Here is a 17,345-nt window from a genome sequence, read left to right on the forward strand (position 1 = left end):
TCATCATTGATGTTTCTATCTCTCCCTCTCCCTTTCTCTCTGAAATAAATAATAAAAAAATATATTTTAAAAAGAAAGAGAGAAAGGTCAGACAGAAACTCAGAGAACTTAAGTTAGAGACTATAAGAGAAAAAAAACAAAAAAGATAGACATCATTCATTCATACAGTCGTTCATTCATGCAACATTTATTGGGCACCTACTATTTGCCAGACTAGTTTTCGGGGAGACTGCACTCATAAGAGGAGGGACGGGGACAGACATATGGGCACAGGCAACCCGGGAGGTCCTGATCAGGCCCCAGCAGGACAGCCCCTCCTAACCCTCCCTCCTTGTGGCTTTCATGACCATTGGTGCCCAAGCTGGTTTGGCCCACATGGGCCCAGCCGAGGGGGTGCCCAGCCAAACTGATAGGCAAGCTGGCAGCTCCCCAGAGGGCCCATAAAGTTGTCATGTGAAGTGCAACCAAGAATGAAATGGGAATGAACAAATGCCGGCCGTGCAGGAAGGGCCGTGGCTGCTTTGCTGGCCCCTCCCCACCCGGTCCAACCTTGAGGTCCATGGACCAGCCCCATCAACCCTGTGGGTCATCTTTCTGAGCGGAGGCCCACAAGCCAGAAAGTGGATGTGCCTGATCCCACAAAACCCTCACAGCAACCCGCGGAGCAGGGATCACTGTCCCTTTACTACAGGTGGAGAAACGGAGGCTCAGAGAACCTGGGGCCAGCGTGGCCAGCCTCCTGGCCCGGTGCCGAAGGAAGGAAACCCGCCTCTGTGCCAGACACCGTACACAGGACCCACTTCATCCTCCCAAAGACCTTATGAGGTGGCTCTATTTTTAAAAATGTATTTTATTGATTTTTTTAAGAGCAAGGAAGGGAGAGTGAGGGAGAGAGAGACATCAATGCGAGAGGGAAACATCGATCCATTGCCTCCTTCCCGCACCCCGAACAGCATGAGACAACACTCAAGCCACTGAGCCACACCAGCCAGGGCCAGTGGTTCTCTTTATTGTCAGCCCCATTTCACAGGAGGACCAAGGCTCAGAGAGGGTGTGTTGGTGCCTGACGTCACACAGCACGAAGGAACAAAGTCAGATTTCAACCCCAAGGTGGACCACAAAGTTTCCCAGCCAAAACCTGAGTCCCCTCTAAGCTCCTGCTCCCCTTCAGCAGTAAAAAGTGTGACTCTGCGGGGGCCGTTTCCAGAGAGCCTGCTGCTCTGTGCCCAGTGCAGCTGGGTGCTGGGGCTGGAAGCGTGTGAGGCCACCTTAACTCCCAGTGGGAGGCAGGATGGGGGAAAGGGCCACAAAGGGAGTATTGAATGACACCCAGCTCACTGGGAACCTCACTGCACCCCTGAAATCAGGAGATGTGAATGTCAATTAGAGAAGAACCTGGATAAGCGGATGGAAAAGCTGCCAGTGACTGAGGCGGGCCACAGCCAGAGCCCCACCCCTCTCCTCAGGGGTGGGTGCAGAGTGACTGCCCTGGGATGGGCCAGGGGAGGCACTGAGCGTTCTCTTTGTTCCCTCCTGGGCCCTGGCAGGCTGCCTGCAGCAAGAGGAATCGAGGTTGTGAGTCGATGAAAGGTTGTTTCATCTTGGAGTGGACAAATTTCCTCTTCTCCAGAAGCGGAGAGGGAGGCATTGTGTACAAAAGCTTGCAGAGCTGCAGCGCTGAGTGGAGACACGCTGGTCTCGGCATGCAGCAGAAGCTCGGGGAATGGCCCCCCACTGGGCCAGGCTCCGTGCTGCTGGGCTTCCAAAAGGCTCAGACCAGGCCCTGTCCCTCCACAGGAGACATACGCCAGTGACTGTTGTGTGGACCGCGAATGGCTGGGACTGAACCCAGATCCCCAGCTGTCCAGGGTGTGCACCAGTCACACAGCCGCGCAGGTGCCAGTGCTAGGAGAGGCCACGGCCAGCCTATGTGTGCCTGGAGAGTCAGGGAAGGCTTCCTGGAGGAGGGGGCATGCTTGAACTTGAGTGGGGTTTGAACAATCAGATCAGGGGGAACTCAGAACAGGAAAGGACATACCAGAGAGAGGGCTTCCCAAGTTCAACCTTTTGGGAGCCACCCTCACAGTCTCTGCAGAATTCCTGTACCACCTGCACTGTCATTTACTTGATGTTTATTTTCAAAGCCTCTTTCCCTTTTTACTTAAAAAAATTCAGCTTAAAAGGAGACTTTTATTACTGCCATAAACAGAAAATCAGCATCACTTGCCATAAATAGAGGGTAAGTATAAAAATAAACACTCTGAAAACCGAACAGCGTTTGTAAATTCTAGCCAGGAAAGGTTGTTTATTGGAGGCTGCAAGCCTCAATCTCCGTTTCTCTCATTAACAAGGGAGACGGGCGAGAGTGAGGTGTCAAATTCAAAGCAGCACCGAGCAGAGACTTTCTTCTTGAGGAGAAGGGGTTTGGATGCAGGTCCTGCTGAAGGCGGACACCAGCGGGCAGCCACCTCCACCACCACCCCCTCCACCACCGACTCTGGGCTCCCTCGGCCACTGGGAAGCCTTCCCAGTCACTCACCTACCAGAATCCTACCAAGTCTTCCCGTCTGGCTGACGGCCCGCATCCTTCTGATTCCCCATACTGCTCCCTGTGCCTTCACGTGGTGAGGACTAACACCTATGGTAGGAGCCAGGAGGTCTGAATATGTGCTCGCAGGACGAAGGAACAAAGAAGTGAATGGAGGACGCCCTTATGGCACTTCCCGAGGCATTGATTTCCCTCCCCCAAACAGGGAAAGAACATTATTTTCGTCTTAAAACAAACATGAGTATATTATGAAATACAATACAGACTTTATGAATTTTAAATGAGACAGGAGACATCAAAGAAACGCTGGCCCCGGTGGGAGCTGTTTACTCATCTACGTGGGGCACAACCTTCTCCCCCTCACCCCCCAATTGGGGGCCTCCTGACCCACATAATCAGAGGTCTTGTTCATTTCTGCAGCCTGGGGATCCTCAGACCATGCTCTGTGCACAGGAGTGTTGCTGTGTGTGCTTAAGGGGGAAGGGACCAGGAGGAAAGAGAGGGAACGGGGAGGGTGGAGCCCAGGATTTACAGGTGAGGATGCAAGTTGCAGCTCACCCTGACTGGCTGTGTGGCTTCGTGTAAGTTGCTTCACTTCTCTGAGCTTTGGGTCCCACGTGTGTCATGGCTTAAAGGCTTATTTTGAGGATGAAATGAACTAATACAGGGTTTGGGACACAGTGGCTCCGCAGTACCTGGTGGCACGACTCCCTGCTGAGATCTAGACACACACAGGCACATTCACTCTGGTGGGGACCCTGCTCAGCCCAATAAAAATTAAAATAGCTAACATTTTTGAGCATCTACCATGCACTAAGTCCAGTACCTGGTGATGGTGCGTCTCAATTTCCTCATCTGTAAAATGGGGATAATAATAACTACCTCAAAGGGTTGTTGGTAAGGATTAAATGTGTTAAGATTTATAAAGTGGACTGCCGGGCACAGAGTGTATGCTATAGAGGTGTTTCCTTATTTAGTTAATTAGTTTCAATTGAAGTGAAATACACATAACATAAAATTAACCATTTTAAAGTAACAAATCAGTGGCATTTAGTGCATTCATAGTATTGTGTAACCATCCCCTCCATCTTGCCCCAAAACATTTCATCCTCCCCCCCCCCGCTCCTCCCCCCCCTCCCCCCCGTCCCCATTAAGCAGTCACTCCCCAACCCCTGGCGACCACCAGTCTGCCTCCTGTCTCTATGGAGTTGCCTGTGCTGGACAGTTCACATAAATGGAATCATAAAGTCTATGGTCTTTCGGGATTGGCTTTTTTTTAAACTTAGCATAATGTTTTTGAGGTTCATCCACATTGTAGCACATACCATATTTCATTCTTTTTTATAGAATTGTTTCTTGAACAAAATAAAATCTCTCACTGAATCCCCCCAAAAAACCTGGAAAGTAGCCACTATCCTCATTCTCCTTACAAGTGGGGAAACTGAGACACAGAGAGGGAGGGGACTTGCCAGGGTCCCCTGCCAGGCGGCCCTGACACAGCCAGGAGGGCAGCACTGGCACCTGGGGCTGGGGGCAGGGTGCCTCCCAAGGCCACCGGCACATGTGGAGGGAGACGGCAGTGGAACTGCAAATCTAGGAAGATTTGAGGAGAGTGAAAATATCCTGGCACTTGCAGGAGTGTGGGAGTTGAGCAGGTTTCCCCCGTGGAATTCCCGCCTCCGCTTCCCACACATCTGAGCTACAGGGAGGAAAAGGGTTTGGGAGGGAGAGAGGCAAGTGTGGGAATGTGCAGGGATCCGGGGGTGGGGGAAGGCACACAGGCCTCACTCCTCATCCTCACCTGCACATCCTGCCAAGTCCATGGGTGAGCCCACTGCACCGATGGCTAGTGAGGCTCAGAGAGGTTGCGTGGGGCCAGGATTGGAGCCCATGCGTGTCTGACCCCAAAGCCCAGGCATGTACTCGTCCAAGCTGCCTGCCAGAGGCAGAGAGGGGGTGAACAGAGGAAGCAAAGGAGGATGCATCAGCCACAGGGATAAGCAGGTGTTCCAGAACCCCAGAAAGGAGCACCCCCCAATCCACTGAGGAGAAAGGAAAGTGAGAGATGTGGGGAGGCACCCTGGGTGACGCTACAGGGGACAGAGCAGAAGGGGAGAGGCAGAGATGAGGGCACCAGAAAGCCAGGTGCAGAGACCAGGAGGAGGGGAGAACTGAGGCAGATCCCAGGGATGCTCTCAGAAGGCACCGGCAGAGAGCGGAGTGGCCACGCTGCCCTTCCCCACCAGACTTGGCCTGGGTGGAGCCTCTCCCCCTCCTGCCCAGGTGTGCTTGGGAAGCCTCAAGGTTGCAGCAGTAAATACGTGGGCTCAGGCTGAGCCAGATTTGAACCCCAACTACACTTTCTCATGGTGGGCCAAGCTCTGAGCCTCAGTTTCCTCATCTGTAAAATGGGTGCTCTGGGGACTCAACAGGCTCATGCATTCCTGTGTCTGTCACAACAGTGGGCTCCATGAAGCATTATCATGGGGTGATGACCAGGCTGCTATTCATGCTGCCTCTCCCTGGGAGGTCTTACTCCAGCTTCCGTCCCCAAAGCTCCCACCTCCCTTTCCTCACCTAGAAGACTAGCCTGGCCTTTTCAAATGCAAGGACTATTCTAGAACTAGTTGAAGGGTTCTGCCCCTCCCCAGGGCCTTTGCACTGACTGTTTCCTCTGCCTGGGAGGGGATTTAACAGCAGCAGCAGCAGAGCAGGGTGGGGCTCGGGCACCCAGCACCTGGCTGGAGTTCAGGGACCGCTCCTGGGGTCTCTAGGGGCATAAAGAGACCAGCTGGTGCGTCTCAGAGCCCCTGCTCCAGCAGCCTCCTGCCAGCTGACAGCCAGCCTGCCCGCCCCCTCCCTGGCCTCTGCCTGCCTGGGACCATTAGTGCTGCTTCGTTGTGAGTGCTATTTCCACTGCCATGCGCTCTGGCCGCCGGCCTCCATTAGGGACCCTTTCTCTGGCCGATGACAGCCAGCCAACAGCTCCCCAGTGAGCTGGCCGTAATTGCTGCCGCCTCTGAGGCTGGAAATGATTTTTTTAAAACCTCACAAAGCAAAACAGACACTATGCCCCCTGCTCTTGCCTTCCCTGCCCTCAGCGGGGAACCAAGCCTGAGGGTTCTAAGAAAGGGGGGGTCAATCAAGACCCCCAACTCCAAGAGACACCCTTAACATGCCAGGCTGGGAGAAAACTAAGTTTGGGCTTTGCCCCCTTGCTCTGAACTAGGTGTGGGGCCCCTGGCCCGCTGTACCTCTCTAGGCCTCAGTTTCCCCTCTGCAAGATGGGTATGTTGATGGACACCTGGGATGCCTCAAGGGGTGGTCACAATGAGGCTTTGACAGGAGGTCATGGGCCTCTCTGAGGAGCTACGTGAAGCATGAAGGAGAGAGTGAGAAGGCAGGAGAGGTTGGAAAAGAGGCTGCCAGGGAAAATGGGGAGGAAAATGCTCGGGAAAAGGCCCTGAGGAGGAAGGGGCTGGGTGTGCTCAAGCACTAGGCAGAACACCAGTGTTCTATACACCCAGGCACGCACACTACACACCCACGTTTCCATCATCCCTGGCACTGCGGCCAGCCCAGCATCCTGAGCCCACAAACTCAGCCCCTTCCCCAGGGAGCAGCTCCTCCTCTGTCAGCCACTCCAGCCTCCAAGTCCCTTGCCATTCTCCACTTACACGGCCATACCCACCCAAACACCAGCCACTCCTTTTCCCGCCCCACTTAGGGATCTTCTGAGGCTTCCCCTGCCCTGGAGATCAAGACCAAGCTCTACGGTCTGCTTTGCCAGATACATACGACTCTCCAAATGAAGCCCCTGCCAGACCCAGGCAGTCAGGCCAGGCTCTCAGCCCTGGAGGTCCCTGGATACTGGCTGAGAAAGAGCCCACCTCCCCCAGGAAGTCTTCCCTGACTGCACCAGGACACAGCAACCATTCTCACTGAAAACCTGCAGGGACCTCCCTTGGGATGACTCACCTTCCCATGCATTTCCTGGGCTCTCATCTCTGGTTTTCTGTCCTCCATTGTTGCTCCCCAACACCCACCTCCTGAAGACACTCATTCACCAAGGGCTTGCTGGGAAAGTGAATGAAGCTTCATTCCAGGGGCTGCCCCAGGTCACGTGAGAGGACTATGGGGGAAGGGAAGGTTCCAGGTCGATGCCTGGCCCTGCTGCACACCTGCCCTGTGTCTTGAGGCCAGCCCTGGCTCCTCTCTGGGCCTCAGCTCCCCCCGGTGAAATGAAGGCTGCTTCTCCTGAGGGCCACAGGTGGGCTTTGGCACCTCAACAAACCCTCGGCAAAACAAGGTGGTATTTTTTTCTGAGGAAACGATCCAGTTTTCATCAGATTGTCAAGAGGATTGTGTTCTCCAACATAGTTAGGAACCACTGTCTACATGAGTTCCAGTATCCCTTGTAGCCTCATCATTTGGTCGTTCATTCTTCTATTCACTTCATTCATTCAGCTGATATTTCTTGAGTGCCTTGTCCGTGTGGAAGTCATTATGATATACAGAATATATGTATGTATAATCCGAGATGTCATCTGAAGAGAGGTGTGTGTGTGTGTGCACGTGTGCGTGCATGTGTGCGTGTTTGTGTGCGTGTTTGTGTGTGTGTGTGTGTGTGTGTGTGTGCAGAGAGGCAGAGAAAGGGAGGACAGAGGTGAGAAGAGGGAGGGAAATGGATACAGCAGACACAGAGAAAGGAACAAAGAAAGATGGAGAGAGATTTAAAGACAAAGATAGAAAGCAAAAGAGGAAGAGAGAGAGAGAGAGAGAGAGAGAGAGAGAGAGAAAGAGAGAGAGAGAGAGACACCCAGATAAAGATACAGACAAACCATGGGAGAGAGAGAATGAGGGACAGCAGAGCATTTGCCACAGATGGGCACTGTCAGCCCCCCTAATTGATAGCTCTGAGTGAGGCCCCCCTCTCCCAGCTCCAGATGCTCCCAGAGCCTCTATGCTCTGTCCCAAGGGCAACAGCTTGCGGGGGGCGGGGGGCAGGGCAGGGAGGCTGGCATTGTAGCAAAGGCTACTGGGCAGAGGAAACCAGCCTGGCCAGGACGCTAAAGGACCACCCAGGCTCGTTCCCACCCAAACACACTCACTCCACACATTCGCTCAGACAAAAACGCCAGCCCCTCCTAGAATACCCAGGCGGGTGCACCCAGGGTCACACGCATGCCTCCAGGGCCCACCACTCCTCACCCACTGTGACTGTGCCGGACTTAGATCTAGGAGCCTAGACTCTCGGACCTTGTTCTTTCCGCCAGGCCCAGGCCTTCTCAGCATGTTGGCATTGTGAACCCTGAGAGGATCCGATGAAGCCAGAGCGCGCTCCGGACAAAGCACCTGCCCACACACCCAACTGCTTGGCAGCCAGGAGCGGACAGATGAGCGGCCGAGAGCTCCAGCTCTGCGGTCCCACAAGCTGGGCTGAAGCCTAGCTTTGCCATTCGACATCTGTGTGCCCTCAGGCAAGTGGCATCGCCCCCGGAAGCCTCAGTGCCCTCCTCTGTAGAATGGGAGTGCCCTCCTCATAGGGCCGAAGGGGATTACATGAGAGGGGGGAGAGGAGGGGGTAGGCACCGAACATGCTCGATGAACGCTGGCTGGTATTTCAGTTCACAGACCCCCAAGGGCCACTGAGAGCTGAGTGCCAAGTGCTGGATGGAATTCTGTGCCACCACCGGCCCCACCCTCACCTGCTGATTGGAGGACAAAGGATGGGGCTTGGAAGAATTCTAGGTACTTGGAGCTTGGGCGAACTCAGCATGGTTCAGGTGGGGAAACTGAGGCCCAGGGAGGGGCAAGGACCTGCCAGCCACCCAGAAGGTGGAGTAGGGGAGGATGGATAAAAACCCAGGGTCCATTTCCCGGCCTTCAGGCTAGCACTTTACCTCGGAGCTGAAGTGAAGTTGCAAAGGAGTCGCTGTGCCCACGCCTGCACACAGGGGACGGCTAAGGGCCCACCCCTGCCTCCTCCCTTGTGGGAGGCCAGGCACCCTCCGCCCACGTGGGCCTTATCCCAGCACCATCACCGAATTGCTGTGTGGCAGACAGAGCTCTATTAAGCTCTCACTGTGTTCCGGCTTCTGCCCACTTCACCAGTTTTGGCTCCTTTGGGAAATAAAGCAGGAATCCCCTTTGTAACATCTCCAGCTAATAACTGGTGGGGTCCAGCACGCGTGCGTTCTGCGATGAGCAGTTCACTACTGAATACCCTCACTGCCCGGGGCCCAGTGCCCTTCTCCGGGCTGAGTTTCATCTCTGCTACTTAGCACAATTTATGGATATATTTTTATAGGTTTAGGTGAGCAAGACACTTATCTGTCTTCTTCTCTAATATGTCTCCAGGGGCTTACAGAGCCTGGTACATGGCAGGCACTCAGTCAATATTTGTTGAATGAATGAATGAATGAATGAATGAATGATTAAACTTCCAATTCATGGCAGCAGCCCCCGGTTGGCCAGTGGTTCCCCGTATGAGAAGTAGGGAGCATGAGGTGGGAGGGGTAGCCTGTGGGCCAGCACATCCCCAGTCCTGTAATTCCCACACATGACGTGCCTGTGTACCACCTGTACTCTTATGACCTTAATGTTTTCCTATAAACTAACCCACTATTTTTTAATATCCCCATTACCGTCATTCTAAGCAATCATATCCGTGAAATCACAGCTTTAATGTGCTGGATATCTTTTTCCAATCTACATTAAAATAGATGCATAACTATTACAACAGAAGAGGTGTGTCTGGATTCTGCCTAAGATCATCTCTCCAGGAGGACCCGATCTCGCTGAGGGTCCCTGGGGGACTTGAAGAAGGGTTTCAACTCGGGCTGGTAGAGAGGTGGATTTCTTCCCCTAGTGAGACCACCATCCTTTTTCTGATGGGAGAGTCTCATCAGGGTCTGAGAGCGGAGGACACACCCTGAAGCCCCATTCCCCGCCAGGCTGTAGCATCTCATGCACCCCAGGGGGCTGGGCCTGCTCTGCCAACCGCAAGACGAAACCAGCCTTACCCACCCCAGATGTCCTTGCCATGGGCAGTAGGATGAGAAAGGGTCCCAATCTTGTGATTTTTCGACTAAAAAACCTGGATTCCTTATGAAATTAAAATTACGTGTATTAACTTGGAATGAGCAAAAGTTTAAGAATTCTGACCTCAGACCTCTGTGCTTCTTGCCATCTGTTCACTCCCCCACCTCCCTGTGCTGGGCATTGTAGTGGGTGCCAGGACAGGAGGGACTCTTGACCTGTCCCTGCCCTGGAGCCCCCAGTCATTATAATGCGGAGGCGGGGGGTGAGAGGGCCCAGATTCTGGCCCTTGTGTGCCCAGCTGGCCCCAAATTCCCTTTGAGGCTCACCCTTGCCATAATCCCATCAATAACTGCTTTGGTCCCTAAAGTTCGAAGTCATGGCCAAGCACCTGGAGGTGGGCTTGCTTCTTGCAACCACCTTGCCCCTCTTCCAACACCCACCCTCATGTGGGCACTTCTGTCACTGTCACATCTCCTCCCCGCTCCCCACCCCTTTGATTTTCTCAGCCTCCAGGGCAGCTATAAGGTCACTGAGGCAGCGTTTTGGTTGAGGTTTGCCGCTGCTGCTTCCCTCCCACATCCAGTGCAGAATGTGGAGGTTGCCATGGTCCTTGGCCCTTCCCCTCTCCCTCCTTCTCTCTGGGGGCCTCAACAGCATGGTAAGCACGTACTCTGGAGCCACATTCCTGGGTTCAGATTCATGCACTTGCTCCGTGCATGACCTTGAGCAAGCCTTTCAACCTCCCCTCCAGGAAAACTCCTCCCTCTTAGGTTTCTTCCAAGGATCAAATGAGTTGAGGCCATTTAAGGCCCTCCCATGACACTCAAACATTTGCTTCCATGTATTTCCCTCCCAATTTGTACAGACTCAGATAAGATGATTCCAAAAGTCAAATACCACCCAGGAAATTTCGGGGAAATGCTCTCTTGCCCATGGCCTCGGTCTTCCCCACTGTGAAAGGGGTTGAGGAAGATGGTTCAAGGCGCCTTGCTGGCTGGGTCTGAGCCTTGGTGATTCATTCCAAGTGCTCCATCTCCTGCCCTGGCAGGTGGTGGGTTGGAAGGGACCACTCTCAACCCTGACCTTTCCAACACCCACCCTTTGTAGGAGATTTCCCCAACACCCCTGCTGTCACCATGGTGATGAGCTGAATTCCCCATCCTGCTGGCTTCCCGCAGTTCCCCTTGCTGGGGAAAGGCCGCAGGAGCCACTGATAGGCAAGGTGTCAAAGCCAATTGGTGTGAAGGACTTGGGGAAAACCGCTTGTGAGGGCCAATTCCCCACAGGACGCCAGGAAACCCTCAGCCCAAGGCAGAGTGTTTACGGCTGTAATTGATAGAATAATCACTAACACCCAAGACAACGGCGGACACATTTTGAACATCATAACCTTCGGAAGACAGTATTCCCTTTTCTCCATCTCCCAGCCACCAAACTAGCCAGCTTACTGACGGCGAGATACCAACAGTTCTCGAGGAACACGAGAAAGCCAGAGTCATTTTTCAGTACACAGGCTGTTTGCCAAATGGCCCAGTGGCTCCCACCCCTCCCCCAGCACCCCACTGCTCCCTCCTGGCAACAGAGAGAACCTCAGGACAGTGATTCACTCAATGGACAAAGCACCCAGCCAAGTCAGGATCTTTGTCTGCATTGGGGTGCATTAATAATTGAAGGTACTGGCCTAGGTGTGTGTGTGTGTGTGTGTGTGTGGCGGGGGGAGGGTGGGAGAATGGGTGTTTGTTGCAGTATAAGGTTCCCTGAGGCTCCTCTCAGGGTCCACATACCTACTCTAGCCTGGACCTCTCCCTCTCTTGCAAAACCAGACCAAACCTTCAGCTCCTGGCACCCGGCAATTTTCTGCCCCCTATTGTGTGAATACTTAAGACAGTGGCTCCCACACTCCAGGCTGCAGGAGAATCATCTGGGAAGTTTATTAAAATGCAGGTTCCAGGGTTCCATAAACAATCATTTTGGCCAATGGGTCTGGGGAAACCCTGGATCTGCATTTAATAAACTCTCTGGGTGATTCCAAGGCAGGGGGTCTGCAAATATCCTCACCAAGACCCCCTGCTGGACCCCTGCCTTGGGCAAGTTCTGGAAAGATTCCTGGAGGAGTCCAGCCCAGCTGACTGTCTAACTTGCCCGTGGCCTCAGCAAGATCCTGTCATCTTTCTGGTTCCTCTTGGGGGAACCCACTGCCTTACCAGTCCTCTAAGGAGCTGGAAGGGGGTGTGCTTGGTAGGGACTGTGCAGGGGAACAAGTCTTGTCACATGACCTGCCAAGCCCACCTCAAGGCTGTCCTGAAGCAGGCAGGCCCAGAACTGCCAGGCACACCTTTAACCTAGGCACAGCCCTCCAGCTCTCTGTACAGACTCAGCGACCTTGGGCAAGTCATTGGTCCTCTCTGAACCTCAAGATCCTCTTATGTCCAACACCAGCCTTCCGTGAATAATGTCAGCATTAGTGACTTAACACTGGCAGGATTTGGCAGCCACTAGCATACAGTAGGTGTTTCATAAATGTTAGTTCCCTTTCCTCCCACCCCTCCTGTGCTCATGGCAGTGAGCTAACCTTCTTTGATAAGGAAAAATCAAGATAGCTGCTATTTACTGAGCAGACACTGACGGTACCACCCCAGCCTCCAAAGTCCTGATGCCTCCCTAAAAGGCATAACCATTCATTCCCCAATTCATTCTTCATGCCTTTAAAAAGGTCTCTGTGAAGTGGGCTGAAGGAAGGCAATAAGGAGACGGGAAGCAAGACAGACGTCCTTGAGGATCCATCTGACCATGGGCTCTCCCTGTGACAAGCCCTAGGTCGGGCAGGCAGAAGGCGTTAGCTGGGCTGCAGGGCTCGGCTCCGATTGAGCTGGAGAGGAAAGCAGTCGGCAAGCAGTCGGAGTCAGTGGGCCTCTCCCCAGGAGCCCCTGCTTGCAGCCTCCACCCCCACACCAGACATGGAGACACCTTACTAGCCCGGCCACATTTCCTGAATCAGCTGAGGACATGCGGAGCCCAGGAATAATGAAACGATCAGGCTCCAATCTGCTAAACAGCAATTTCTGGGCTTTTTCAGCACACACAGCTTTTATCAAATTGGTATTCTCCTCCTGAACACAAATGGCTTATTAGACATGACCCACTTATTCACCGCGTCTCACTATCATTAATAACAGTTTCTTTTTGTGATTAAGTGAGTGGCTCCAAACCCTTCCTATGGTGGCGGGCGCCTGGCCCTGCCGAGGGGCAGCCCCGTGTGGGCTCCTTGGCAGCCACTACTTGGTGACTTTGAACCTTGCGATGCTGGGGAAAAGCAGTCTGGCCCCTGCAGAGTTGCCTGGCCTCCTCGTTTCTTGAGAGACAAAAGGAGCCCCAAAGGGGTAATCACTTGCCCAGAGCCACATCGGCAGTGGGTGAGAAAAGTCCGGTTCCCCAGCAGTCTGCCGCGTCCTTCCCATCTAGCCCCGCCTCTGGGCCACATAGCTGACCTTTCCAGGGTTCAGAGGGACATTCCAGCTGGTGGACAGAGCTGTGCCCCTAAGCACACCTGGCACCAGTGGTCAGGTGGAAAGTGCCACACAAAGGACAAATCCCGCTTCCCTATAGGGGGCCACCTCTGGAACTCAGAGTGAGAGTGGCACCCAGATCCGTGGGGTCTGGTGCTCCAGGGACAGGTGACCATAAACCCCAGAGCCCCACTCCTCTGATCTCTCGGGACTGCAAACTCAGGAAAGTCCTTCCTTGGAAAACCCTCCCAGAGTAAGTTTCAACCTTGCCAAGGAAATGAGCGGAGCAAGGAGGGGAGCGGAAGGGGGAATTCCCAGTTTCCCTTGAATGGGAGGGAATCTGACAGGGAGATGAATGTCCTGGAAAAAGCGCTGTCTTTTCCGACAGACCCTGGGGCCAGTCCCAGCTCAGCCACTCATTCACTGTGTGACCTTGGGCAAGTCCCGTCTCCTCTCTGAGCCTTGGCTTCTCCATCTGTAAATTAAGGATTAGAATAACCGTTCTATTTACCATTGCTCCAAACAGATCGGTAGAAATTAGATGAGGGATATGAAAGGTGCATAAATGATACACAGAGCAGTCACTATCAAACCTGGTAAAGCAGAGAGGGTGCAGGGAGTCATAGCTGTCAAAAAAGAGAGACCCCAAGAAGAGCTTTGGAAGCCCCCACACCCTCTGGAGAATCCCACTCATTCGTCACACCCCAGTCCAGCCAAAGCTGTCTCTCATTAGCTATCCCCACCCCCACACCCCCACCCCTGTCCCAGAGCTTACTCTTTCCCATAAGAATAAATCACCCAGTTCTCTGCCTTTTGTGCAAACCTCCCCCCAGCCCTGAGCATACAGTGGCCACCACTGATGCTGCAGCTTCCCCCACCAGATTGGGGGCCTCTGCAGGGAAGGAATGGATGGAGGAAGGGTCTCCATTTTACCTGTGCCCTGGTGGCCCCATACCACAGCCTGCCTCACAGGGGACAGGGGCCCCCACGGCTGCTGCCTTAGATGATCTAACTCTGCTGCCAACTTGGATTCCTCCGGGGCTAGAAAGAGCTCTGACACTTAGTCAACTAGTGCTGGGAATGCTTGCTCCCCAGCTCCCGCGGCTGGAGTTGATTTCCCACATTTCAGTCCTCCGAGGCAGAGGATAATGGTGAGTTGTGGTACCCTATAGAGGGATGGCAGGGCTTCCTGCCCACCCCCAGAGGCAGACAAAAACATCTGGTATCCTTTTTCCTCTTCTATGCCTTTGGCTGGAAGCAGCGATCCCAACTATTCCAGTGTGTTTGAAGGGCTCCCACCAAGCCTCCATCCCTGGGATACACCCACCCCACAGGGGCAGATGCAGCCCAGGCTACCAGTTCTCTAGAGGCAGATTTCCCAGTGGCATAAGGGACAAGTGTAGAGAGGGAGGGGACAAGGGCAGCTGTGGGGTTAAACCCACAAGGAAAGGCAGATGGGAAGGAGAGGTGGATGAGCAAAGTGTGTTCACAAGTGTGTATGTGTATTTGCCAGTATGTCTGCGGGCGGGCAGGCAAGAGTTGTGCAGAGTATGTGAGCCCAAATGCCAGCTGGCAGGGTGTGAGCCTAACAGCACAGTGTCTGATGTGTGTGTGGTGGGCATAAGTGTGAGTGCTTATGAGTGAGGAGGGGAACTGAGAAGGTGTCTGGAGATGTGTGAGGGTAGGTGTTGTGAGTGTGAGAAAGCAGTGAGTGTGGCTCTGAGCGTGCCCCGTGGCTGTGAATCGTGGAGATCGTGGAGGTGTGTGTATCAGCGAGAGTGGGTGTGGGGTGGGGGGGAGGAAGGGGCTCTCCACGAGAACCGGATCCCGGGTACGCACGGGGTGCCCCCTCCTCTGCAGGAGTGACCAGAGTGCGGGAGTAGGGGGCGGGGGGAGATCCGTGGACCCGGCAGAGGGCGCCTGGGACTCCCGCCACGGCCAGCGCGGGTTCGAGCCTGGGGAGCGCCAAGTTGGAGCGCGCGGCCAGGGTGGGGTTTGGTGGGGGAAGTCCGCGGGGGCGGCGACGAACTCACCGTGGCCGGAGACGTGGTTGTCCCAGGGCGCGTGGCCGGCGGGCCGCGTGGCGCCGCCGAGTTGCAGGAAAAGTGCCAGGTAGTGGAGGGCGCCCAGCGCCACCGCGAGCGGGGCTCCCATGGTGCGCGCTCGGGCCAGGGGCGCCGCCGCCTCACATCGGGGCTCAGGAGACCGCAGACCCTGCGCCCGCCGTCCCCTGCCGGGTGCGGCCTGGCTGCCCGGCTGCGACCTCTGCCCCTTGCCCGCTGAACCCGACCCGACCCGGCTCCAGCCCTCGCCCGGCTCCGGCCCAGCCCCAGCTGCTGGTAGCGAGCGCACGCCCAGCCGGCCGCCTCCGACTGCGGGACTCTTCCCTTCCGCGGAAGGCCACTGTGCGCGGCTCGCCGCCGCCGCACCCCCTCCTTCCCACTCCTCCCTCCCGCCCCGAGGAGGAGGTGGCGGAGGGATCTGCCGCTTGATTTATCATCAAAGTTTTGGCCAGGCTGGAATTTTTAAAGCGGTACCCTCAACTTTCCCCGCCCCAGAGCACAGGTAGGGGGCGGGATGGGGTGGAGGAAGTCACCCCAGGGACCCGGTTCTCTCAAAACATAAAACCACTGGCTTCAGAAGCAGAAATATTATCCAGCGGGATAAGAAAGGAAACCAATCCACCTGCCGCCAGACCCAGCGCGCAGAGGGACTCCTCAACTTTGCTAACAGGACGGTGCCGGGTCAGGGGGGCAGGTCGGGGTGGAGGTGACAGTGAGGTAGGATAGAAATCAGGGCCAGAGCCCAAGAGACCTGGTTATAGTCCTGCCGCAGCCTTTGGAATCCTGTGTGATCATGTTCGGGTGTCCACCCCTGTCTGAATCTCTTGGTCTTCATCTGAGAAATGGAAATAATAGCTATCTCCAGAGGTCGTGGTGAGGATTTACGAAAACGTGTGTCTAAAGCACTTAGCATAATGCCACCGTCATGGTAGGAGCTCAATACTTATTATTGTTGTTGTTCCCCTCCCTGGGACTCAGTTTTCGTGTCTATATAATAGGAGTGAGGTAGGCCAGCTGCTGGGGCTCCTTCTAACAGAATTGCTGGACTCAGTGCAGTGGATTGGATCACTCCCTTCTGGACTCCAGGGCTCCCTTCCTAGGACGACTGGCCTAATGGAATATTAGGGTGGGGAGAAGGGATAGCTAGCGAAACCACTCTCATTAAACAAGAGCAGGAATCCAACTAGATCCTCTCATCCCTTCCCTGACCGGTTTACTGGGGCTGTTGGGAGAGACTTTCAGTACAGACACAAGAGTGGACTTATGGCCCCATCTAAAAGATGAGGAAGCACATTAAATTAGAGAAGTGTCTTCTCCGAGGTCCTACGGTGAGTCTAGGGCGAGGTAGGTCCCTCCTTCGCTCATCCTTTGTCCTTTTCCAGGCCGCTCTGCTGAGGTTTCAGCACCACGGAGGAGGACAGCGCCAACCCAGCAACCAGCCTTTAGGCCTCGCGGACTGGACTGCGCCTCGGCTGGCTCTTAGATGCGAGAATTCAGCACTATGGACAGAGCTATCGATTTACCCACCAGCCCTCGCGGAGTTCAGCACCGCAGATGCCCCGCTCTCCCTTCCAGATCACAGGCGTATCCTGTGGATAGCATTGTGGACAGCGCCCCAAGTTTGAGAATGGCGTTAGAACCCTAGGGACAGCCCCCAACGCTCTGTCTTTACTCTGTCTTCTCACTCTCCCTTCTAATGTTATGGTGGGCAGACACCCGATGGGGCCTGTGGCCGCCAGCAAATATCCAGTTCATCCAAAACTAGCCAGCCTCCTGAAGTGTCGTGCACTTACAAAAGTAATGTTTCAACACAACTGACAGCCCCCACAGGACCAGCGGCGCCGCGCTGTTTCAGCACCATAGACAGGTCCTGGCCGTTTTAACCAGCTTCTGGGGCCCACATTCACTAGAGGAAATGGCCGGTTTTTTTGTTGTTTTTGTTTTTCCTAATTGATTTACTAATCGCTTCCTTCCCACACAGAAGTGTCATGAATTCTACAAAAGCGTTTTTTCATTCATTAATTCATTTGAGCCCCGCTCCCAATGCAAAGGACTCCATCGCCCCCATTATAAAGATGAAGAAACTAAGAATCTTGAAGATCACGTAGCAGTGCGAGATTGATACCTAGCACTCTTTTAATTCCTGCCTGAGACCTTTCCAGAAGAATGTGGTGGCAAAACTGG

At 54.3% G+C, this 17,345-nt stretch overlaps 1 protein-coding gene across 1 annotated transcript in view; it reads right to left on the minus strand.

Moving 5' to 3' along the window:
* The window catches only part of VSTM2L (V-set and transmembrane domain containing 2 like), a 33,065-nt gene extending 17,550 nt beyond the window's left edge, over positions 1–15,515 (minus strand). The window contains exon 1 of the mRNA XM_080683438.1: positions 15,132–15,515. Coding sequence (XP_080539564.1) covers positions 15,132–15,252 — 121 coding nt within the window. The 5' untranslated portion in view covers positions 15,253–15,515. The remainder of the gene's footprint in view (positions 1–15,131) is intronic.
* Between the last annotated feature and the right edge of the window lie 1,830 nt (positions 15,516–17,345).

Source organism: Plecotus auritus, assembly GCF_963455305.1.
Source record: "Plecotus auritus genome assembly, chromosome: 8".
Taxonomy (NCBI): Eukaryota; Metazoa; Chordata; class Mammalia; order Chiroptera; family Vespertilionidae; genus Plecotus; species Plecotus auritus.